The sequence below is a fragment of the Brachyhypopomus gauderio genome, chromosome 3 (assembly GCF_052324685.1).
Source record: "Brachyhypopomus gauderio isolate BG-103 chromosome 3, BGAUD_0.2, whole genome shotgun sequence".
Taxonomy (NCBI): Eukaryota; Metazoa; Chordata; class Actinopteri; order Gymnotiformes; family Hypopomidae; genus Brachyhypopomus; species Brachyhypopomus gauderio.
Window position 1 is genome coordinate 2,592,153 of NC_135213.1, and position 24,595 is coordinate 2,616,747.

The window sequence follows — 24,595 nt, forward strand, 5'->3', positions numbered from 1 at the left end:
GTTTGGGAACCACTGCCATAATCAATTCGCGGGCCGGATCTGGCTCGCGGGCCTTGACTTTGACATATGTAGTTTATACATATGTAGTTTACGTAGAGGTCGTGCACCGCTCGAATTTTATAACTTCGCGCGCACCGCGCCTCAGCGCAATGAGAACAGTCACGTTTGCCGGGTTCATACACCTTTATAAGGTGGAATTAACGCACTTGTACGTCACTTTCAAGGTCCATTTCAATATTTCTCAGCACGTTAAACTTAATTAAGTTAAATATTTATACATATACTCAAAATGATTCGCATTTTAAATCACACTTTCAAAACGCCCAGTCTGAACATCTTCACGTTCTCTCATGTTTCGTCCTGGAATTACAAGAGGCTCGTATTTGTTAACGTGAGAGGACCGTTCAGTCAGACAGCTATTTGTTGTGAAGTAGTTACAATTTCAAGCATTTTCAAGTACTTTAGCCTAAATTCCAGCACTTCAAATCTGAAAAAGCAACATTAAAATTCGTCAGGTAAATGTTCATTCCCCTGTTTTTTTATTACCACATATCGTTTCGGACAACACTGCGCAGCAAGTATTTAAACGCTTCCGCCGTTCGCGCAGGTTTAGAAGAACCAAGTTAGCCTAACCGCTAACGGCTAATAAAATAATTTAAGCAACACCTATGTAAGAGGTAAGTAACATTAAAGCAACGAAAAACCACAGTTAAGCAAATATTACCATGTGGAAGTCAGTTTAAACTCAGAAGAGTGTTTATCAGTATACCTGCCTTTCACTCATACTAACAAAACACATACTACAGAACTGAACCGTTTGGGACGGTCTGCCGATTTTTATATGACTCAAAGAGCCAATCAGGAATAAGCAAGGAAATATCTTCACGCTGTAAAGCAAAATGCATTTTTGTGATTGGTTCAGAGATAATTAAAAAAAGCCGTTGCTTGCATTGTGCTTGGGGGGCAAAGACACAATTTGGGGGGGCAATGCCCCCCTCAGCCCCCCCCTAGTGCCGGCCCTGGTCCTGACCCTCCCTCACCTGGCCCACCATCCTCAACCTCCTGGCCATCCACACGATGCTCTTTGTCTGGCCATAAATTTTCATCCACGTCACAACGTATGACCTCCTTTGCAATGCAACGAGGGTAGAAGCGGCGTGCATGTCACAACCACCCCCTACACTGATTCCCTGTAATGCCTTCACATGCAAGATCCATCGCATGAAACAGGGATCTGTGGTCTTGAACATGATGGTGTGTTAGAAATTCTGAAACCCTTAAATGGTGAGCACAATAAAAGTCAGAAGCAGTTGGGTTAGATAATAAAGTAGAATGATTTATTTTAACAAAGCATGGATTAACCCTGAGATCACCGTTACAAACACACACACAGAGAGCTAATTCCCCATTCCGAACTCTCATCTTTTATACTCCTAATCATTAACACACACAGTGTCCACGAGGTAAACATGAGGTGATCAACCAAATGTGATTGGACAATACATGAAATAAGTAACACTGATTTGACAGATGCATATGATGCATGCCCCCTCCACACTCAGCATCCTCGTGATGTCATGACCGACTGAGTGTCGCCGTAGTCCCTTCCAAGTAGAGATTAGGTGTCTCAAACAAGGTCAGTTTAGGAACACTAGAGGAACATCCGATTAGGCCTCAGCCGAGGCCATCCAGAGCACACACACAAACACACACACACACACACACACACTGTGAATTCTGACCGAATCCCACGGACATTCGCTCAGGAAAAGCGTCTCTCTCTCTCTCTCTCTCTCTCTCCCTCTCTCTCTCTTTCTCTCTCTCTCTCACTCACTCACTCTCTCTCTCAACTCGCAAAACGTCAAATGTCTAATCTTTTTTAGCGTTTGCTTGAATATACTGTACAGAGTAGATACTACGATCATTTTGGACATCTACTATAGCCTAGGGATCGTTTTTGTCGGGAATCGGCGAGTATTTACATGTATTTGATAGCTGCGTACACATGAGGGTACACATGAACACATGAAAGACACACTTGTGTCTTTCATACGCATGGGGTATGAGACTGGGTTGCAACATTAGCAGTAAAACAAAAGGCATTACAGGAAATATAGAAGGTAATGGATGCAGCAAAACATAGTTATGACCATAGATGAATTATGAACTGAAGACTTTATAATATAACCCTACAGTCTCTTTAACTGAAGTCTTTATAATATAACCCTACAGTCTCTTTAACTGAAGTCTTTATAATATAACCCTACAGTCTCTTTAACTGAAGTCTTTATAATATAACCCTAGTCTCTTTAACTGAAGTCTTTATAATATAACCCTACAGTCTCTTTAACTGAAGTCTTTATAATATAACCCTACAGTCTCTTTAACTGAAGTCTTTATAATATAACCCTACAGTCTCTTTAACTGAAGTCTTTATAATATAACCCTACAGTCTCTTTAACTGAAGTCTTTATAATATAACCCTACAGTCTCTTTAACTGAAGTCTTTATAATATAACCCTACAGTCTCTTTAACTGAAGACTTTATAATATAACCCTACAGTCTCTTTAACTGAAGTCTTTATAATATAACCCTACAGTCTCTTTAACTGAAGACTTTATAATATAACCCTACAGTCTCTTTAACTGAAGTCTTTATAATATAACCCTACAGTCTCTTTAACTGAAGTCTTTATAATATAACCCTACAGTCCCTTTAACTGAAGTCTTTATAATATAACCCTACAGTCTCTTTAACTGAAGTCTTTATAATATAACCCTACAGTTCCTCTAAATTGAAGTAGTGATGGAATTGAAGGCACAGAAGTCGAGGTCTAATAATATATTAAGCAGTATTTATTTGATAGCAAGAGAGTTACAAAATATAAAAGTATAAAAATATGATGTGACTATGTCATGCAGTAACTCTGAACTGTCTCTCTCAGTCCAGATTCTTATAGTCAAAATGTGTGTGTAGAAAAACTAAGAACATCTGCTTCCCAGGAGCAGTTATCAGTTTCCCTGGGATTGAATCCTGGGTGCATAGAAATGGATAAACAATGGTATCTCTAACTCTGCTGCTGCACAGAAAACTTCAGTCTTACAGAAAAAAACATCTTCAATATGGTCATAGTTCATTACTAAGCAGTGCAAGCAGTACTTTACACACAGACTGCGCTATAGTATCTGCATGGACATGATTAACACGAATATTATTAATATTTCCTTCACAAACTCACAGTCCTCAAGGTTCAGGTCCTGCAGGTTTCTCACCCTCTTCATCTGGGACTCAGGTGTGATGACAAAGGGGACACATATAAAAATATATAAATGGTGAACATTAAACAGTTTGTTCAGGCCTCATAGACAGACTGATGTGAAGGAAACTATTAATCTGGGCTTTTTGTGAATATTATGTAGCTCCAATCCAGAAGGAGGATCATTTCTCCTCAGGCAAGCCCACTGAATATAACATAATCTTTAATGTGCTGAGTGTTCCAGGATGACTGCAGTAGTTCCAGGATGACTCTGCAGACACTCAGGGCTGGCCTGCTATTGTGCAGGGATCCTCCAGGGGGCGACTGAAGGAGGAGCTGTGCATGTCTGACGTCACAACCAGGCGAAGGGTCTCTGTTCCATGGGGGAATCTGGAAGGTCAGTGAGAGAGCGGGAGTGAGGATCTTTCTCCAAGGACTCATCCATCGTTTCTTATAGCCTCACAGTGGATCTGCTCATCTGTGTTTTTTTTTAGATGGGTGGGTGTGGTCATTCCTAGTGCTAGTGAACAACTTCCACTGAGAGTGAGACCAGACACTATAATACAGTAGCTTCCAACACTCCTGCCTTTACCAGTGTCTGATCATCACTCCTGCCTTTACCAGTGTCTGATCATCACTCCTGCCTTTACCAGTATCTGATCATCACTCGTGTCTTTTCCAGTATCTGATCATCACTCGTGCCTTTACCAGTGTCTGATCATCACTCCTGCCTTTACCAGTGTCTGATCATCACTCCTGCCTTTACCAGTGTCTGATCATCACTCGTGCCTTTACCAGTATCTGATCATCACTCGTGCCTTTACCAGTATCTGATCATCACTCGTGCCTTTACCAGTATCTGATCATCACTCGTGCCTTTTCCAGTATCTGATCATCACTCTTGCCCTTACCAGTGTCTGATCATCTCACCGGTGATGAAGGCAGTACAGACTGGAGCCTGCAGGTGGCAGTAGAGACAAACTCAAAGGAGTGTTTACCAGTGCAGCATCCTTGAGTAGTTCAGTGCAAATCATATTCATGCAAAAAGCTTATAAGAAGAAAACTAACTGTGGCAGGCAGAAAATGGTGCAGCACTGAATGTCCTAGACGGCTGTGATATGGAGACAAAGACCGTCTCAGTTACAGATGCAGAGCATCATCACAGAGCAGCGTGCAATGGACTCCTCACCTATTACACACTGAAAAGATCCTTCACATGCAGCTAAGGAATGTGTCCTATATTTTGGACAACCTAACAGACCCAGACCTTCAATCAAGACCTTCAATTGATCTTAAAGGAAATTAACGTTCCTCTGGATCCTTGGTATAAAGCACCATGAACCCAGTGCAGCCCCCACAGCATCTGAAACGTGCCAGGGCGACACCTAATCCAGTCAGCAGAAACCCAGTTATCAAAGTTCCAAATAAATACACGTCCTTAACATCTTCCAGGGAGAGAGACGCGAGACACAAACCACGCCACGTCCCCCACGAGTCAAGCAGGAGCAAGACCGCCTCTCGCGAAAGCCGGAAGAAGATCCAAACGAAGTCTTAGATCTGTCATTTAAATGTGTCATGTTGTTTATGTTAGTAAGGTATGTCAGGATATTTACACCATGTTGGTCATGTATGTAAATAAGCTCTATGAATGAACCTCTGTCATGCCTCTGTCTTACCTCAGCTGCAGCCTTGACTTTGAGATCCAGCTCCAGGACTATCCATTAATGATCCTCTTCCCTGCACTCTTCCTCTCTCCTCATTACTAAATTAAGTGCACTGGGTTTGGACCGCAACAGCTTTGAAGCCTGTAAAACAGACGGTGGATCTGATATTTAAGAACTTTGCACAGCATATGTTTCACTTCATTGTGTATTTTTGTTCCATTCACCATAAGTTAAATTGCAAGTTTATGAATACGAATTCAATATTAACTTTTAAATGTAAAACATTTAACAGACTGATTAAATTCACTGTTTATAATCCATACATGTCTGAATTTATTTTGTTTTAAACAAATATTGCATGTCTTCCTCACCATTCTTCTTCTTCCTCCAGATGAAGAATCCCATACAGCCAATGAGGACCAGGAGAACAGACACTCCAATAAACCCTACACCTGAAATGCCTCCACCTGAAACACAGCACAGCCAATGAGGATAACAGTCACTATGGCAACATGAAAAGAATCTCCTGAAATAAATACCTGAAACAACAGTGAAAACCACACATTTAGCATTAAAGACCTTTACCTGGCTCAACATGCAGCGCTAACTCCTTCTCCAGTCCACTGTGCTGAACTACACAGGTGTACACATTCCTGTCCAGCTCCTCAGGTGAGACTGTCAGAATGCTTCTCTTCTGGAAGGTTCCATCCTGGTTGGGTAACGTCTCTCCAAGCTGCACGTTCTCATGCAGGTCCTCTCCATTCTTCTTCCAAGAGATGTCCATTCTTCTGGGGAAGAAACATGTAGTGTGACACACCACTGGAGAAGAGGAGTCCTTCTGGAACAGGCTCACCTCAGGAGGGACTGGAAAGAGGAAAAGAGAAAGATATGAATATTGATGTGAACATTAAAAAGTTTTTTTTGTTTGTTTGTTTTTTTCTTCATTTTATTATGATGTTTTTGCCATAAATGGTGATAAGAACCATAAATGTACATATATATTTTGTTACGGTCCAACACTGACTCCTCCCTTGGGCTGTCCTATGTGTAGGATGCATGTATGTTTGTCTGTGTTTGTTAGCCTGTTAGTCCATTTGTGGGTCTGTTACTTGTCTCTTGTCTTGTTAGTGCAATGTCTTGCACTTGTGTCTTGGTAACGTATATATATTTAAGTGTGCATATTTATCGTGTTCGTCACTGGTATTTATTGGAGCTATCCTTGTGTATGTAACATGTTATGTGTCACATTCACACATAAAACATTTTCTGTTAAATCTCATTTCATCATTCAACTACACAGATATTGATATTGATATTCATGGTGAAGGATAGTGGTGAAATCTTTAAAGTGAACCTAACATTCTGGTGTTGGCTACGGCTATTTAGCTCTGGTTTACTCGACAGTGGACACAATGATGAATACAATGAATCCAGATTTACAATGATGAGGGTTAACAATGTCTGAACAGCAAGGTTACAGTGACGAGGGGGAATACACTGCCTGAACAGCAGGTGACTACAGTGGAATACAGTGTGAACAGTAAGGTTACAGTGATGAGGTAAATACAGTGTGTCTGAACAGCGGAGTTACAGTGATGAGGGATATACAGTGTGTGTGAACAGCAGGTGTAGTTACACTAACAGCAGCTCACACATTCTACCTTTCCTCTCCAGAGTCTCTGCCATAAGACACATACTTCTGTAACCACTCAATACAGGTGTTCTCCAGGTAGGCTTTATGTTCAACAGCCTTAGCTGTGCCTTCCCACTTGTGTTTGGTAATAACAGCTTTAGCATCAGCTGCAGTCCAGGTGAGGGTGTTCATATCCAGACTGATGTAATCTTCTCCATCATAGCCAAACCGTATGTAGCCTGTTTTGTTCCTGTCATCATCCAGCTCACAGCCGTATGCCACCTGCCAGGTGTGAACCCCTGCAGAGACACACATATACTGACATGACACTAACTGTGCATGTTTCACCTGTTCAAAAAGCAAGATAACAATACCTACTGCTAGTATTTGATCATCTTACATCACAGTTGTTAAGTTTTTAACTTAAGAGAGACAAATGTGACCCATCTTAATTGTGCTGTTGCCTATATTAAGCTGGGGACCTCTGGACTAGTGTGGTGCATCTGAACCCTCCACCCGTGTGCAGGTGGAGTAGCTGCAGTGCTGCTGAAGGAGCAGGAGCTGCACTGAACTGCTCCAGGTTGCTGCACTGGAAAACAATCTATGCAGTTTGGCTCCACCTGCAGGCTCCAGACTGAACTGTTTTATATTGCCATTTCAAAAACATGTAGAAGGGTTGGTAAAATGTGTAGCTGTGCTCTCATTAGCTCTCATACAAACTGTGAACGGAATCTTGATTATGTATTTTGTTGCTAGGCATCACTGTGGCACATTATTGGTCTAAGTGTGTTCATACTCACCTTTAGTGTTATTGAAACGTCTTATTAGAATAGCCACGCCCACTCGAAAGATTTCCTGGGTGTTCTGTTGAACCTGAGTACTTCTGTGCCAGTAGTCTGTTCCCACATTGCGCTCTATCCACTCCGTTTTAGGTACCGACTGCTTACTGTTGCTGTCATAATGCATAAATTGTTCTCCATCCACCAGACCAACAACTGTGTACTCTGGGATATTTAATCCTGGCGTTACTGCACTGTAGAAATACTGTAGAGAGTGGGTGGCTGTAAAGAGGAACACAACTCATGTACATATTTACCCTTCACTCTAGACCCAAATGTGGCTGATACTACACACAGTATAGCCATAATTGTAATTCAGGAACCATAATAGTGTCACGGCTCAAACATTAAATAGTTTACACTTACGACATCTCTCCCAGGTCCCTATAACTTAAATTGTGAATTTGGAGACACTTAACTGCCTCACATCGCACGTTACAGGCTAATAAATTTATAACTGTGTATGTCTGGAAATACCTGCAGTGAGGACGCATTAAACTGCCGCCCCCAACTGAACATATCATGTCTTATTTCTGTGTAATTTCTATGTGGAAACTACAAAGCCAAAATGTGACGATTATTCCTGATAACCGACCACACGCTGAGCGCAGCGCTAGCTGACGTCTTTAGTTGTGAGGTAAAGTTCGTCTGTCAGTGTCGTAAACGAAACAACTTGGTTTTTGTACACGTTTCTGGTTAGTAATAAACGTGCTTTTTGATTTACTTGATGGAATTTTTAAAGTTCTAGCCTACTGAAATCCACTAATTACATAGCAGGCTTTATTTTTTAAAGACAAATATCTTTGAGTTTGCAGATTGCTTTTGTTCTTGAATTACCTTAAGATGCATTACTATTTAATACAATAAACCATTTAAATATAGACTTTTGGTTCCATTATTTACAGATGACATATTATTATATATGACAATATTATTATATATAGGGTCTCAGAACGTGCTTATTCTAGATAGTTCATTTATAACGTGTTCCCCACGAAGTGACCCAAGTTTGATCAATTCGAAGATGTAGACTATTAATCTTGATCACAGTAGCTTAGACCAACATACATATCACTCCGTCATATTGTATGGAGTGATTTTTGTTTCAATAGTTCCACAAAAGCAAAAGTAAATCCAAGAGCAGAAAGTATATGTTATGAATGCAAAACAGAAAAAAATATATCAAAAGTATATTTTTTAAAATATAATTGGTTATTTGAAACTTATTTTCGTTTGCATTTTGACAAGTTTTTGGATTTTCCCAGTAAAGTCTTTTGCTTCTGGAATCTCTCTTTGCTTCTGCTTCGTTTTTTGCTTCTGACTTTTGGAACACATTTCACGTGTGGGAGGGGCTTAGATGAAGGCGTTCCTCTGCAATCTCCATTGGTCACTGATTCCGGACTGACACAGAGCTCTGGGACCGCCTCTGGGACCAAGCCACGCTCACCCCACCAGCTTCCTAGCGTTTTCAAACATGGGAACGCGGTGTATGGTGTGATTTTTGTTTCAATAGTTCCACAAAAGCAAAAGTAAATCCAAGAGCAGAAAGTATATGTTATGAATGCAAAACAGAAAAAAATATATCAAAAGTATATATTTTTATATAATTGGTTATTTGAAACTTATTTTCGTTTGCATTTTGACAAGTTTTTGGTTCCATTTAGTTTTTTTTTATTTTCCCTCCCACACCCTCCCACACGTGAAATGTGTTCCAAAAGTCAGAAGCATAAAACGAAGCAGAAGCAAAGAGAGATTCCAGAAGCAAAAGACCTTACTGGGAAAATCCAAAAAAACTAAAACAATGGAACCAAAAACTTGTCAAAATGCAAACGAAAATAAGTTTCAAATAACCAATTATATTTTAACCCTTTGATGCGCAACATATGCATACCCCCTCTAATGCACAACATGGGTCAAAAATGACCCGCATTCATATCCAGTGTCATATAATGCTGGTAGGGTTTTCCTGTGTTCCTGTCTTTTGAATCTATTCTTTTTATGATTGAATATTCCAAATATTCATTAAATATCTTGTTTTTGATCACTGCTGATAATTATTTTCATTTGAACTTTAATACTTATTGAGCAAAAATAGTTTCTATAATAGTACATTGAATTTACACACATGGGTCAAAAATGACCCGCATTCATATCCAGTGTTATATAATGCTGGTGGGGTTTTTCTGTGTTCCTGTCTTTTGAATCTATTCCTTTTATGATTGAATATTTCAAGTATTCATTAAATATCTTGTTTTTGATCACTGCTGATCATTATTTTCATTTGTACTTTAATACTTATTGAACAAAAATAGTTTCTATAATAGTACATTGAATTTACACACATGGGTCAAAATGACCCCTTCATCCAAATGTTATATAAAATAAAGTAACATAATCCAATAATAACTAGTATTAAGTTGTTACTTTAGTAGTGAGTGGGGTCAAACATTCATTTGGTTTTTGCCACATATTTTTCATTTTATCACACACACACAATGTCAGGTTTTCAAAGTGACCACCCAAATGCAGACATCAAAGGCAGAGGAAATTTAAATGAAGCATCTTCAAAATAACCAATAAAGGGTATAGGCAAGATCCAAAAACAGAAAATGGAAGAACAAGACAAATAGGGAAAGCAGGACAGGACAACAAGACCTTAAGATTATGACTCTGACTATGATGACTATAAGATAAATACCGCAACACTTGGTGTGGAAGACTAATGATGCAACAAAGGCTGAACAGAAAACTGGACTTGAATACAAACACAGACAAGGGGACGAGGGACAGGTGAAAAGACGCTCGGTGAGGACAGTGAGCAGAAAACAGGTGGGTGACAGGCAGATCGGTGCAGCCTCTGCAGTGTAGTGAATGCTGTAACGGACCGTTGTGGTGAAGGGTTTTTACTGGTCCACATTCCAAGTCTCACCTATGGTCATACTGTAAGCTTTGGCTAGTATGAGATCATGAATACAATGAGACAAAGAATGAGACTGCGAATACAAGCGGCTGAAATGAGTTTCCTCTGCTGGGTGTTCGGGTCTCCCTTAGAGATAAGGTGAGGAGTACGGTCATCCGGGAGAGACTCGGAGTAGTCTCGCTGCTCCATCTTGTAGAGAGGAGTCAGTTGAGGTGGTTCAGGCATCTGGTTCACCTGCCCCCTGGGCTGGCTGGCCTTTCTGTCTTTGGACCTTTTCCTCTTTCTGTCTTTGGGAAGAGGGCAGTGAGCGCACCTCTTCCTCTGTCGTTGGCCCTCCTTGGGGATGTCTTTTTGAGGATGGGTGGTGGCTGTGGTTTGTTTTTGTAACCTACATCTTCCCACTGCCCCAAGCACATGCTTTTGGAGTTTGGGTGAGCCCTCCATGTACCTCTTCATATGTGTCATGACAAGATTTGTGCTCAGTTCCTTTGATGAATAGCCGCCATGTAGCGTTCACACCACCCATATCACCAGGGTGTTGTGCAGGTGAATTCACACCACCCATATCACCAGGGTGTTGTGCAGGTGAAGTTGGTGTAGACATTGAGGATGGAAACACCCACCATGTTGTACTAGAGAACCACAGGCCTCTTCAAGTTTCAACAGTTGGCTAGTAAATAATAATTACTTGTGACCTTCTTACAAGTAATGTACTCACTCTCAAGGTAACCTAAACCTAATAAAATATTACAGTATGTACAATTGTCTTTCCCAAAGATCATCAAAATATTTTCTAAAGTAATGTTAGAACAATTGAAAAAACAATACTTGTGTGATGGGAGCTGTGGTGAGTTATGAAATGGTAAATGCATGTGGGTCGTTTGTGACCCATGTGTGTAAACTTGATGTATAAATACAAAAGATGTGTTTTTTCTGAAAGTAAAAAAGGAAAATAAGAATCAAGATTTGTATTAAACAAAAACAAGATATTTACTGCAAACTTGGGATAGAAAATGATTAAAAAATATACTTTTGATATATTTTTTTCTGTTTTGCATTCATAACATATACTTTCTGCTCTTGGATTTACTTTTGCTTTTGTGGAACTATTGAAACAAAAATCACTCCATACCCGAGTATCTACGGTTGAGTTTCAGTTCACGCGTTGAGTCTTCCGCGTTGTTTGTTTCCTTTTCTACCGAGTGTTCCCGGTTAGTTTCATTTTGCGCGTTGAGTTTTTCCGCGTCATTTTGTGTTGGTGTTTTTGCCACTGTGTGTGTGTATGCATTAAAAACCTTAGTCGCACAAAGTGGACAGTGATGGAGAGAACATTTACTGCACTGCCCATCCAACACAAGACTTTCAGTTGTTTTTGTAATACTCGTGACTCTGTAGATAAGAAAACAAACATGCACACATCGACATTAACTTAAACCGCTCATACGTTTACATGTAAACAAACAATGCTAGCATTACCATTTCATCTTAGCGAACACCGAAACGTGGCTTGTACAATATTATTAACTAAATGCAACAATTAACTGTATGTGGGCATGCAAATGACTTGCAAACAACTGTAGGAATACAATATCCTGCCACAAGTCGTACCGCAAAAACCTCCAAATCTGAATATGACCAGTAAAAACGGATCTAAGAGAAGGCACACCCATTTTGAGTCGACCTGTTTGGAGTTTAGTCCCTCCCAGAGCCATATAGATATGGCTCTGGGTTTGGGGTTCCTGTAATGTACAGAAGCTCAGTTTTGCTAGGGTTGAGATATAAGTGGTAAGCAGTCATCAATGAAGCAATATATGTCACTAGCGACGGCATCTAAATCGGCAAGATCAAGATAAGGTGAGATTTACAAAACTTCAACATATTGAACATGTTGCAGGTGCGCGTAAAGCAGACTAAAGTGGAACTTAAAAACCTAAAGATGTAATCATGTAGGCTATACAACACATAAACTACCAAACTCTGCAAGGGCTGTATTTAGTTAAACGTTTAAATCGGTTTCGGTAAATGATTTTGGTGTGTATTTGTGTGCGAATATTTTGCTTTATTTTGTCTTTTGTTTCTTCCCGGTTATATTCTGCATGAGCTTGCTAAACTAGTTGTATGAGACTTGTTCAAACTGATTATTAAAACCAGTTTATTCAGTTACCAGCATATTCCTCAAGTCAGTGCTACGACATGTAGGCTATTCTCTTTTTTTTTGTAAATAAGCTACTTATATTTTTATGTGTGTGTGATAATGAGCGAATGCAGCACACATCTTATTTTCGTGTCTTTCCGATTCTGATAAGAAATATTTATTTATTTATTGATTTATTTATTTACTTGCCAATAGTTGTCTAAGAACTACAACAAAACCATGACAATAAAGTACAGCACAGATTTAGATTAAACTATGCTGGAATAAATCTATTGCATAGGCTACAATTCAATTTCGTGATGTATGCCAATGACTGAAAACCTATGCAGTATACCGATCAAATATGGAAACTCCCAAAAAGGGGTCTTGTTGGTGAACTTGTCCTACTTTAGAAGTAAGTGTGGGACAGCTATTAAACAGATTTTTACGTACAATGCCAAATAGGCCTATTGTTATCAATTATTCAATCTCCCATTTTACTGATAGTATTGGTGCTCATAAAAAATATGTATTACAGTTATAATTTAGAGTTAATTTACAGTTGTCATGTAGCCCCGTAGTCTCTGGTACTGTTTACCCAACAGCCACTATTTTGAGGAAAGAGTTTAGTCCCACAGCTACAATTGTGCTAATTCAAACACGTTTTTACACAATGGAAGTTTGTCAACTTATTTGACTTTTTAAACTGAGAGAAATTCCATTTGACGTGAGGCACGATGCCTGATATGCCAAAAATGACAAGCAAAAACAAGCAAAAATATTTTTGGTGATAAAATATGGCCACTACTTCATTCCACAGAAAGTCGGTGAGGGATATTTCTTCTGTAGCAATGCTGTGATGATGAATGAATAAGTCTCTGCATACATTGTCTTAGTTGTCAATAATATGTTTATTACAAAAAGAACAGCATCAAATCAAGCACCATGGTCTTGCTTGAGAGAGGTTTAGGGCCAATGTGAATCTCCTCTCCTCTCCCGAATTTCTAGGGCCTCTCACACCTGCATAGTATGTCATAGGAAAATCGAGCAGGTGAGAAAGGGGCCTCAATATTTTAGTCTCTGTAGAAACAGGAGAAGGGCCCACCAGACCTTTGACCCTTGGACTTGGACCCCTTTTTTCCTAAACCAGGAACATGTAAACCACATTAAACTTAAACTTAATCACTACAGAATGTACTACATAGGCTTAGACACTACAATGTAAATTCTGTATGGCTGCACAGATACCCGTCAACTTACCCACTGGTTCATCTTACCCCATTCTCCCCTACATCAGGGATATAGAGGTGTAGGTCATATGACTTACCATTAGAAATGTCTATGATGTCTATTATTATTATTATTATTATTATTATTATTATTATTATGTCTATGGAGTCTTAAGACTGAGAGTTTCTGAAACTTCACCTCAACAGTCACCAACAAACAAAATGTAACGATCTGCGCAGGGCAGAACAGGTAGACGGACACAAACGCTGAGGAGAGCGAGATTTATTACAGGAAATTCCAAAAGCAGCGTCGATGTAACAGGTATGGGTCAAACCGGGCAGGCAGTCAGGACACGAAATACGGACAGACATAGCGAACACAACAAGGAAGACTCACGGAACAGCAGTACTAGGGCGAACAGGCAAAACACAGCAAAAAACAAAAATACCGACAACTAGACCTGGGAGACACAGGGATAAATATACACAGGACTAAACAAGGGACAGGTGATGACAATGACACAGGGGCGTGGTAACAAACAAGGAATCCATCAAAACCAACGAGCAGGGCGGGACAAACAGGCAGGGAACACGGACTTGAGGGAACCCAGAGTGACAGCTACGAGAGGGGGCGTTGCCCTACGTGACATAACCCCCCCTCAAAGCGTGCCACTCCGGGGCACGCAAGGGCAGACAGGACAGGGACAGCGGACAGAGGACAGACCGGAGGGACAGGACCAGACAAAATAGGACGAGGGACCCGGGACATGGCAGGGACCAGAGACAGGGAGACAGGCCAAGAGCTGGGCCGGGACACGGCATGACACGGGACACAGGGAGACCGGACAGGGCCAGGGCGAGGCACAGGAGCAGGGCCGGACAGGACAGGACCGGGGACAGACACTGGAGCGGGGCCAGGGGACAGGGCAGAGGTAAACACTGAGGCAAACACGGCTTGGACGATGGTGACGGGGACAGGAACAAGGTGGGTAACAACTTGGGGAACAGACACGGGGACCGGGACAGAGACGACACCACCAGAAACAGACACGGGAACAGGAACACAGACCTTGACAGACACAACCACAGGGACAGGAACCAAAACAAAACCAGGGACAGGACTGGGGAACATGGGGAACCCGGGCACAGGAGCAGGAACACAGGGCGGAGCAGACAGTACACAGAGTCCATGCCCAACAGGGGGCAGCACAGTCTCTTGGGGCACAGGCGCGGCCGGGCGGCGGGCAGCGGGAACAGGCGCGGCCGGGCGGCGGGCAGCGGGCACAGGCGCGGCCGGGCAGCGGGCACAGGCGCGGCCGGGCGGGGGGCAGCGGGCACAGGCGCGGCCGGGCGGCGAGCAGCGGGCACAGGCGGAGCCGGGCGGCGGGCAGCGGGCACAGGCGGAGCCGGGCGGCGGGCACAGGCGGAGCCGGGCGGCGGGCAGCGGGCACAGGCGGAGCCGGGCGGCGGGCAGCGGGAACAGGCAGGGTCCGCTGGCGGGCAGCGGGAACAGGCAGGGTCCGCTGGCGGGCAGCGGGAACAGGCAGGGTCCGCTGGCGGGCAGCGGGAACGGGAGCCGGCATGGACGACCTCTCTCGGGTCGCAGGGACAGGAACCGGCGTGGACGACCTCTCCTGGGTCGCAGGGACAGGAACCGGCACGGACTGCCTATGGGCAGCGGGGACAGGAACAGGCACGGACTGCCTACGGGCAGCGGGGACAGGAACCTGAGGTGAGGAGATGCACTCGGGGGGCGGAGCCGCCAAGCCGACGTCCTCGGGGGGCGGAGCCACCATACTGACGTCATCGGGGGGCGTGTCCGCCAAGCCAACGTCCTCGGGGGGTGGAGCCACTATACTGACGTCATCGGGGGGCGTGTCCGCCAAGCCGACGTCCTCGGGGGCCGTGTCCGCCAAGCCGACGTCCTCGGGGGGCGTGTCCGCCAAGCCGACGTCCTCGGGGGGCGGAGCCACTATACTGACGTCATCGGGGGGCGTGTCCGCCAAGCCGACATCCTCGGGGGGCGGAGCCACTATACTGACGTCATCGGGGGGCGTGTCCGCCAAGCCGACGTCCTCGGGGGGCGGGACCGCCAAGCCGACGTGGCTTGTACTCCCCCCCAAAAAATACTTGGGGGTGTCGTGATGTGTAGCTGGCGGGATCAGCGGCGGTAGGTCCTCCTCCTCAGGGTCCTGGGTGAGCCTGGAAGAATACACAGACACAGAAGCCCCTCGGTGGCTCTCTCTGCGACGGCTCCGCCTCCTCTGAGGCGTCGGGAGCTCGCAGAAGCCATCGAGAGCCAACCGAGGGTTAAGCAAACGCCAGTCTGTGCACTCAATCCGTCTGCCCGCGACTTGTACTACAGGTTTCTCCTCCCTATAGTGATCAAGCCGGGCAGACACGTAGCGCTCAACAGGAGTCTCGACGCGAAAGCCAGTCGAAACCGAAAGTGACTGGGCTTTCGTTGGTGCGCGTCGAGACTTCCGTGTTCCCACAGCGCCAGGGGAATTTCTGTCTCTGGTTCGTTCACGCTGCGATATCAGAGAGTTGAACTGGACTGAACCAGCCAACATCTCATCACAGCGATTAAACTCACCAGAGTCTCGCTCCCTCGCTGTGTCCTTGTAAGGTCGGTCTTTATGTAACGATCTGCGCAGGGCAGAACAGGTAGACGGACACAAACGCTGAGGAGAGCGAGATTTATTACAGGAAATTCCAAAAGCAGCGTCGATGTAACAGGTATGGGTCAAACCGGGCAGGCAGTCAGGACACGAAATACGGACAGACATAGCGAACACAACAAGGAAGACTCACGGAACAGCAGTACTAGGGCGAACAGGCAAAACACAGCAAAAAACAAAAAGACCGACAACTAGACCTGGGAGACACAGGGATAAATATACACAGGACTAAACAAGGGACAGGTGATGACAATGACACAGGGGCGTGGTAACAAACAAGGAATCCATCAAAACCAACGAGCAGGGCGGGACAAACAGGCAGGGAACACGGACTTGAGGGAACCCAGAGTGACAGCTACGAGAGGGGGCGTTGCCCTACGTGACACAAAACTATTTCCTTATTTGAACCTGAGTCCTTCTACCTGAACACATGCAATCACATCTGTGTTCTCCACAGACATGAAGAACTTCAGCGTCCACCTGTCCTCCATGTTAACACTCCTACTGGTCTCTATTTGTAAGTATGACATGGTCTTTAAGGCACATTGAACCATAAAATAATGGACTTTGAAAATAAAAATTGGAAAAAAACCATGACAAAGTGGCATTGTCATGGTGAGGTGAGGCTGAAATAAAAAGGCAGGTGCATATGCACACACAACGTTTATTCATAACAATAAAGCGCAGACAGCGCACATTCACAGAAACACACTTAGTCATTAGACAAAGATGAGCACGGTACACTGTGTGAATGCACATAGACGGATAACGCTAGCTCCGAGTGACGATGAGACGAGCCACAAGTGAGACTGATGAACATACTCACACAAACCCACATGAAGCTTGCACTAGAACAGTGGATTATTAATATGTTGTAGTTCCCTCTCTGGGATCACAGCTGGATTATGGATTATTAATATGTTGTAGTTCCCTTTCTTGTGTTTAAATGTACTTTGCTTTGTTCCAGTCTTTTCTCCAGTTTCACCAGTCAGTCCAGTAAAGGTGAATCTTCATGATGCTGCTACTCTCCCCTGCAGTCAGACGTGTTCTGGTCTGGTCACGTGGACTGTGTTCCATAAATCACGTGACATTCTGGCTCAGTGTGACCAGACATCCTGTCAGTCACAGGAGAGATTTCACATGTCCCATGATCAGTACCTGAAGGGAGATCTCTCCCTCACCATCACTGATGTTGATTACACTAAGAGGGGCTGGTACACCTGTGAGTGTGATACTGTAGAGATCTGTGATGTGAGCATACGTATTGCGTGTAAGTGTTTTAATGCTTGATTAGGTCTATTCTACCCTGTTTACACATGAAGTTCATTTACGCACTTTATTTGTAAAATATTTGTTGTGTTTTTGTGGGGTGGAGAGAGAGATATGAAGGTGAGGGTGGTAGAGGCACGTCTTAAATATCCATAACAAGACAAAAGAGAGCAAACGTTGTCAGTGCAGGAAAAGTCCAAAGTGCACGGCATGTAACAAAATAGACAATAATACTCAAAGTCTTTAAGAAGCAGTAGCATGAGCAGACTTCAGTGGCATAAGTGAGTGACACAGGAACAATGCACAGCAGTAGTGGTTTGGACCTGTCTGCTTAAATGCAAGTGTGTATGATGATGAGAGGGCGTGGCTAGTAAGTAGGAGATTAAGACCAGGGGAGTGGTGAAGTGTGAGGGGGTGTGTCTGTGTCTAAGTGGGCGTCTCCCTTGTGCTCGGAGGCCGGCCTACTGTGACAGTTTTTCTTGCTGCTTCTCCCCAGCTGTAAATGTCCACACACACGTCCATCCTGGAAAATCTCTCAGCATGGATGTACCCGTCTCAGAGCCAGTGGAGGTGATTCTGAACAGGACTGGAGACACCAAACCAATCACTGTCAGACTGTGTGAGATTAGAGGACGTGAAATCCAGTGTTTCCCTGAGTATGAGAAGAGAGTGTTGTTCAGATCCAGTCTGCAGCTGAAGGAGATGATGGAGTCTGATAGTGGTGTTTACACCATATGGGACACCAAGAATGATGAAGTTATTGCTACATATGCAGTAACAGTTGGTGGTAAGCTCTGATTTTGTTGTGTCAAATGGAAACTCATTTGTAAGCTCCTGAACTGTTCTTAACCAAATAAATGTAATCACCAAATAAATGTATTTGGTAAATTGAATAAATACTGTAACCAGGATAAATCATAAGACTTTCATACATTGTATTATAGTCTCACCTATTGCACCATCTTGTCTCTACTGACATTGTATTAACTATTTCAATTGTCTTCAGTTTCTATATGTGGTATACAGAGAAGGCGTTATGTAAAAGTATAATTTGTATAATTGGAAAGAACAATACAGTCAGTGTTCTGTTTCTGTGTGACGTAGTTGTCTGTAGTTCTGTCTCAAGGGTCACAGTGAAGCTTCATGATGCTGCTACTCTCTCATGTAGTCAGTGTTCTGTTTCTGTGACTGTGTGATGTATTTGCAGCTCAACCTGAAGTGTCACTGAATCCTGCTGTAAAGGTGAATCGTCATGAAGATGCTACTCTCTCCTGCAGTCAGACGTGTTCTGGTCTGGTCACGTGGACTGTGTTCCATAATCCATATGACATTCTGGCTCAGTGTGACCAGACATCCTGTCAGTCAAAGGAGGGATTTCACATGTCCCATGATCAGTACCTGAAGGGAGATTTCTCCCTCACCATCACTGATGTTGATTTCACTAAGAGAGCCTGGTACACCTGCAACTGTAATGGTGAAACATTATGTGATTGGAATCTTCAGGTCAATGGTAAGTAATATTTTACTATGTGGTTGTGTTCATATGTCAGATGGATCAGTAAGTTAGAACAGTCTGAGTATTTTATAAACTAGATGCAGTGAGTATTCTGAGGAGTGTTTCTGCATTTTTGTGTAATACTTACACACTACATACAGAAATACCAGAATGTTCTTCACATTTGTTTCTCTACATCCAGCTTTCAGTTATAATGTTCCTGTCCTTCCTGGAGAGTCTCTCACCCTAGATGTACCTGTCTCAGAACCAGTGGAGGTGGTGTTTAATAAGACTGATCATGACCATCCAATCACTGTTAGACTCTGTGAGATTAGAGGACGTGAAATCCAGTGTGTGTCTGAGTATGAGAACAGAGTGTTGTTCAGATCCAGTCTGCAGCTGAAGGAGATGAAGGAGTCTGATAGTGGTGTTTACACCATACTGGACACCAGGAATGATGAAGTCATTGCTACATACACAGTCACCACAGTCACTGTTGGGGGTAAGACTTGATTTCAATTTTCTGTCTATAAATGCAGATGACTGGTCAACAGGAGATGTACTTTCAGAGTACTAAAATCTATTTGTTAGTGACTGTATCCTATAATTTAAGAGTACGATATAAGTAGGAAGATATTGTAATTATTAACTCACTTTCATATTATATAAGATTACTCATACCTTTAGACTGTAATGGGCGAGGTGAGGCAGGATGCAGAGACAGGCATACAAAACAACACGTTTAGTTTATTGAGTAAATAACGCAGCATAAGGCATAAACACCAAACATGCATAGGACTCAAAAGCACATGATGAGCACAGGACAAGACTAACTCACACAATATATACACAACACATAACAAGCACCGCGTGTAACACATTAGACTGACGAGATGGGTGAACACATCCACAAACAACCACACCCAGGAAGTGCATATATACACACAGACTACGTATACACACACACCGAAGGGAGAGATCCGTGGCTGTAATGTGACATAAACCAAGTGCACTGGCTGCACAAAACATGTTGAGGATATGAGCATTTGCACGTAACAAGACAAAGATGCAAAACCAAGTGTGGGAAATAAATTGTATAAATATAAATAAAACAATAAAGGGATTAAAATAAAACAATGAAGGGATATGGAAACAAAAAGCTTGTAACGTATTGACCAGGCAGAGAGGGATCCAAATGCGGAAGAACACCGCTTTTATTGAAATGAGACGCTGGTACAAACACAGGCAGGTGAATCACGAGTACTAGGATAAGTAACAGCGTTTTCTTGGCGTGGTCAGGACGGTCCAGGGTCATACCGGGGGAGCAGAAGTCAGGAGGTACAGAGGGACTAGGCAGGAGCCATGGTCAGGGACGTAAGCGTGGGCCAGAACACGGGAGAGCAGACGGGTAACAGAAAGGCGGCATGAGTCGGCAATACTTCGTGACTAGGAAGTGGAATGTGGGCGTTTAAGTAGAGATACAGGGGGGTGTGGTGATGAGCGTCAGGTCAGGCTGGTTAGGTGGAGATCAGGTGGCATTCCTTACAAAGCAAAACATGATAAGTAGAAACAGACAACAAAATTAACAGAGGCTAATATACGATGAACCTCAAGGTTAACTGAGGCTAACTGCTAATAATGGAGAAACAAGGAACAGGTGTAAACAATAATGAAGGGCAGAGAACTAAAAGTGGGACATAACTAACAAGACCAAAACAAAATATCACATAGGAATGGAAACCAGGATGTAAACAAAGACATGACAGACAAGTCAGGGAAGGGTCATTCCATAATTTATGAGCACATGTGGAACATGTAAATTACCTGGGGATAGAGAAGTTGAAGGGACTTAATGAAGAAGTAATGTGGGATTATCTGTTTCTCTTAATAATTTTGCTTTTGCATTCTCAATTGCTTCAAAATCGATTACTCTAAGTAAAGAAAAAAAATATTCATGGGTGTCACGTGTAGCTCCGCCCCCACCCGTCTGTCTTGTTTTTGGTTCCGTTTAGCTTTTGGGGTTTACCACAAGTCTTTACCAAGTCTGTCATGTATTTATGTATTGGTTACAGTTCTGGGTCTGACTGCCCATCATTTATGACCCTGGACTGTTATTACTCTTCTCCTGGATTTGTGCTTGATAAATCTACTCCCTCTACTCCACATATGCGTCCACCTCCGTCTCGCTCCATGTCCAACGCATTACAGCGAGAAATAAAGCATTCATCAGTGTCTCCTACTCTGCTTGACTGAGCTATAGATCTCATCTTGCTAATATTGTGTAATTGAAAAAGCAAGATTTAGGCAGTTGCTTTATATGAGTATCAAAAGACAAAATCTGATAAAAAATAATAATAATAAAAATAACAGTAATCGACAAAATTATCTGCTGTGCATTTCCTAATGGCTTCCAGTCAGTGCATCAGTCCCCAAGCAGAAGACACACACACACACACACACACACACACACACACACACACACACACACACACACACACACACACACTTGTACCTCGTTTGCCCTCTTTTGTCTCCTACAGGTACTTCTTGTCATGTTATGATTGAATTTCTATTTGTACTGTAATTATATGACAATCCTATTAATAATATATAATCACTCACTGAATAAAAAACACTCCCCTCTGACCATTCTAAGTGGTATTTTCCTCTATCAGAGGTCTGGGAGCTTGATGGTCCTGTGTAGTATCTTAGTTAGGGTTACGTTCCTGTTCCCAGGACTGCATTCATATAGATGGAGATCTCTGGTGTTGTTCGTGGCATCTATTGGAGTCACTAACATTTTGAGATCTGTGTTTAGGAAGACGGGAGGAACTTGGACCTGGCACAAAGGAGAAAGAACCAGAGAAGGCTCACATGTGGAAGCTGGCCCTCATGCTGCCACTGGTCTTACTGATCTTACTGGTTGTGGTGATTTTGATGGTGAAGTTCCGAAATAACTTACAGGTCTGTAGGTTACGGATGAAACTACCACCAAATGAATGTGTAGAGCAGCAAGAGATGATAAACAGTAAACATCATATACAACACACGTTGTAGATAAACAATCAGAATGGTCTGGGGATTGAACCAGCCATTCAGGATCGACTCTTGAATCATGATTAATCAGATAGTAAATTTGTCAGGGCAGGCACCAGCACTGCTCCGCCTATGACCACCAGAGGGCGCTCGCGATCTACGTCACGTAGGCACAATCAGCAAAGGTGACGTGCAGCTGTCTTGTTCTCTTAGGGAGGCTTGCTGCAGTGTCCCATCGCTGAGTTGTTTCTCTGTCGCCCTCCACTGGCGGTATCACAAAACTGGACTGTTCAGAGATCAGTAATCTCAGCCGCTCTATTGGACACTTTTGAGCATTTTCACACTGGGAACTTTTTCAGCATCTCTAGTGGTCTATCTGCTGAGTCATGCTTCATGTAGTATATGAGAACACGTCCCCCATCATGACGACAAAGCAGCCCCAGTTGTTTTTGTGTTTTTTACTGCAGACCTCAAGGCTGGTCACACACATCCACAATCTACACAGGACACACCAACCTGGGAGAATAGCTACATGTGGGATTGTGTGGTGTGATGAAGAGACCTCAGCCTCTCTGCACCTCTGGAAGGTCACATGACTAATCAACTGTGTCCTTCATGACAAAAGCTGAGTGAAGATGCATGAGAGTGAAACTGTGAGATAGTGGAAATGCACATGAGAGTGAGTGAGTGGAAATGAGTACAAGTGTGAGTGAGTAGAAGTGGGTGTGAGTGGCTGGAAACACTTGTGTGCGTTCCCACTCTCATAGTTTTACTCACACTGTTTTGTCATTAATGGCAGTTGTGTCCATGGCTGGACCATATGGGACTTCAGCACTATGTGATCTAATTAGTTCTTATTACCCTGAGTGAATGAGGGTGACATGAGCAGTGATATCAGATACACTGATTAGTTTTGTGATGTAGCTGAACCATTTATCAGTTTTACATGTCTGTTACCTTTATAGTGCACATATAGTCCAAAATGTGTTTATGTGTGTGAAAATGTTCTGTATAAATAAGCTTACTTTTTGTCTTGCTTAGATACAGTCTGTTGGAGGCAGAATTCACAACAGACTGATGCTGTTTTGTACATTCATGCCATAGTAACAACAGCTCTCAGAGACCTGACTTGACTACCTTCTTATCTTATATTTAACAACAGATCAAGTGACTAAACTAAAACTTGATTTCTTGTGACCATTGTTAACATGATTTCTTCTTGTTATTATTGTAATGATAATTAAATAAGTTTTAATATAATGACCATACCTGGGGCTTCACTACACTGTTTCTTTCACAAATGCTTCTGGACTTGACTGGAAATTGTCTGGAAATTGAAGTAACTGTATTGGCATCTGCACTGTTTACACTTAGATGATCCGACACTGGTAAACGCAGTCAAGTAAAATTAATTTATGTAGCACTTTTTACAACATGTCACAAAGCAGCTTTACAAATGCAAAGAGCTGTCGGAGGACACCAGAAACCGAATTGTAGACCTGCACCAGGCTGGGAAGACTGAATCTGCAATAGGCAAGCAGCTTGGTGTGAAGAAATCTACTGTGGGAGCAATAATCAGAAAATGGAAGACCTACTAGACCACTACTAATCTCCCTCGATCTGGGGCTCCACGCAAGATCTCAGCCCGTGGGGTCAAAATGATCACAAGAACGGTGAGGAAAAATCCCAGAAGCACAAGGGGGGATCTAGTGAATGACCTGCAGAAAGCTGGGACCAACGTTACAAAGGCTACCATCAGCAACACACTACGACGCCAGGGACTCAGATCTTGCAGTGCCAGACGTGTCCCCCTGCTTAAGTCAGTCCATATCCAGGCACGTCTGAAGTTTGCTAGAGAGCATTTGGATGTTCCAGAAGAGTATTGGGAGAATGTCATATGGTCAGATGAAACCAAAGTAGAACTATTTGGTAAAAACACAACTCGTCGTGTTTGGAGGACAGTGAATGCTGAGTTGCATCCAAAGAACACCATACCAACTGTGAAGCATGGGGGTGGCAACATCATGCTTTGGGGCTGTTTCTCTGCAACGGGACCAGGACGACTGGTCCGTGTACATGAAAGAATGAATGGGGCCATGTATTGTGAGATTTTGGGTGCAAACCTCCTTCCATCAGCAAGGGCAATGTATATGAAACGTGGCTGGGTCTTTCAGCATGACAATGATCCCAAGCACACTGCCAGGGCAACAAAGGAGTGGCTTCGTAAGAAACATTTCAAAGTCCTGGAGTGGCCTAGCCAGTCTCCCGATCTCAACCCCATCGAAAACCTTTGGAGGGAGTTAAAAGTCTGTGTTGCCCGCCGACAGCCCCAAAACATCACTGCTCTAGAGGAGATCTGCATGGAGGAATGGGCCAACATACCAGCAACAGTGTGTGCCAACCTTGTGAAGACTTACAGAAAACGTTTGACCTCTGAC

The 24,595-nt window shown here is 43.1% G+C and overlaps 1 protein-coding gene and 1 pseudogene across 2 annotated transcripts; one reads left to right on the forward strand and one right to left on the reverse strand.

Moving 5' to 3' along the window:
- Window positions 1-2,858: 2,858 nt before the first annotated feature.
- LOC143509983 (BOLA class I histocompatibility antigen, alpha chain BL3-7-like) lies at window positions 2,859-8,009 on the reverse strand (annotated as a pseudogene). The gene is made up of 6 exons (XR_013129857.1): window positions 7,355-8,009; window positions 6,583-6,853; window positions 5,507-5,785; window positions 5,293-5,388; window positions 4,934-5,062; window positions 2,859-3,647 (listed from the first exon to the last, which is right to left on the reverse strand). The product of XR_013129857.1 is annotated as a BOLA class I histocompatibility antigen, alpha chain BL3-7-like (transcript).
- Window positions 8,010-12,027: 4,018 nt separating this feature from the next.
- LOC143509982 (uncharacterized) lies at window positions 12,028-23,425 on the forward strand. Its single transcript, XM_076998925.1, has 7 exons — window positions 12,028-12,167; window positions 16,815-16,874; window positions 17,325-17,627; window positions 18,123-18,413; window positions 18,834-19,136; window positions 19,324-19,623; window positions 21,940-23,425. The coding sequence occupies exons 2-7, from the start codon at window positions 16,817-16,819 to the stop codon at window positions 22,176-22,178; spliced, it is 1,494 nt and encodes a 497-aa protein (XP_076855040.1). The 5' UTR covers window positions 12,028-12,167; window positions 16,815-16,816; the 3' UTR covers window positions 22,179-23,425.
- Window positions 23,426-24,595: the final 1,170 nt, after the last annotated feature.

Coding starts and splice junctions, on each gene's coding strand:
- LOC143509982 (XM_076998925.1), top strand. CDS start 16,817: ATGAAGAACTTCAGCGTCCACCTGTCCTCCATGTTAACACTCCTACTG. Junction 17,628..18,122: donor TGTGAGCATACGTATTGCGT/GTAAGTGTTTTA, acceptor GCTTCTCCCCAG/CTGTAAATGTCCACACACAC. Junction 18,414..18,833: donor ATATGCAGTAACAGTTGGTG/GTAAGCTCTGAT, acceptor ATGTATTTGCAG/CTCAACCTGAAGTGTCACTG.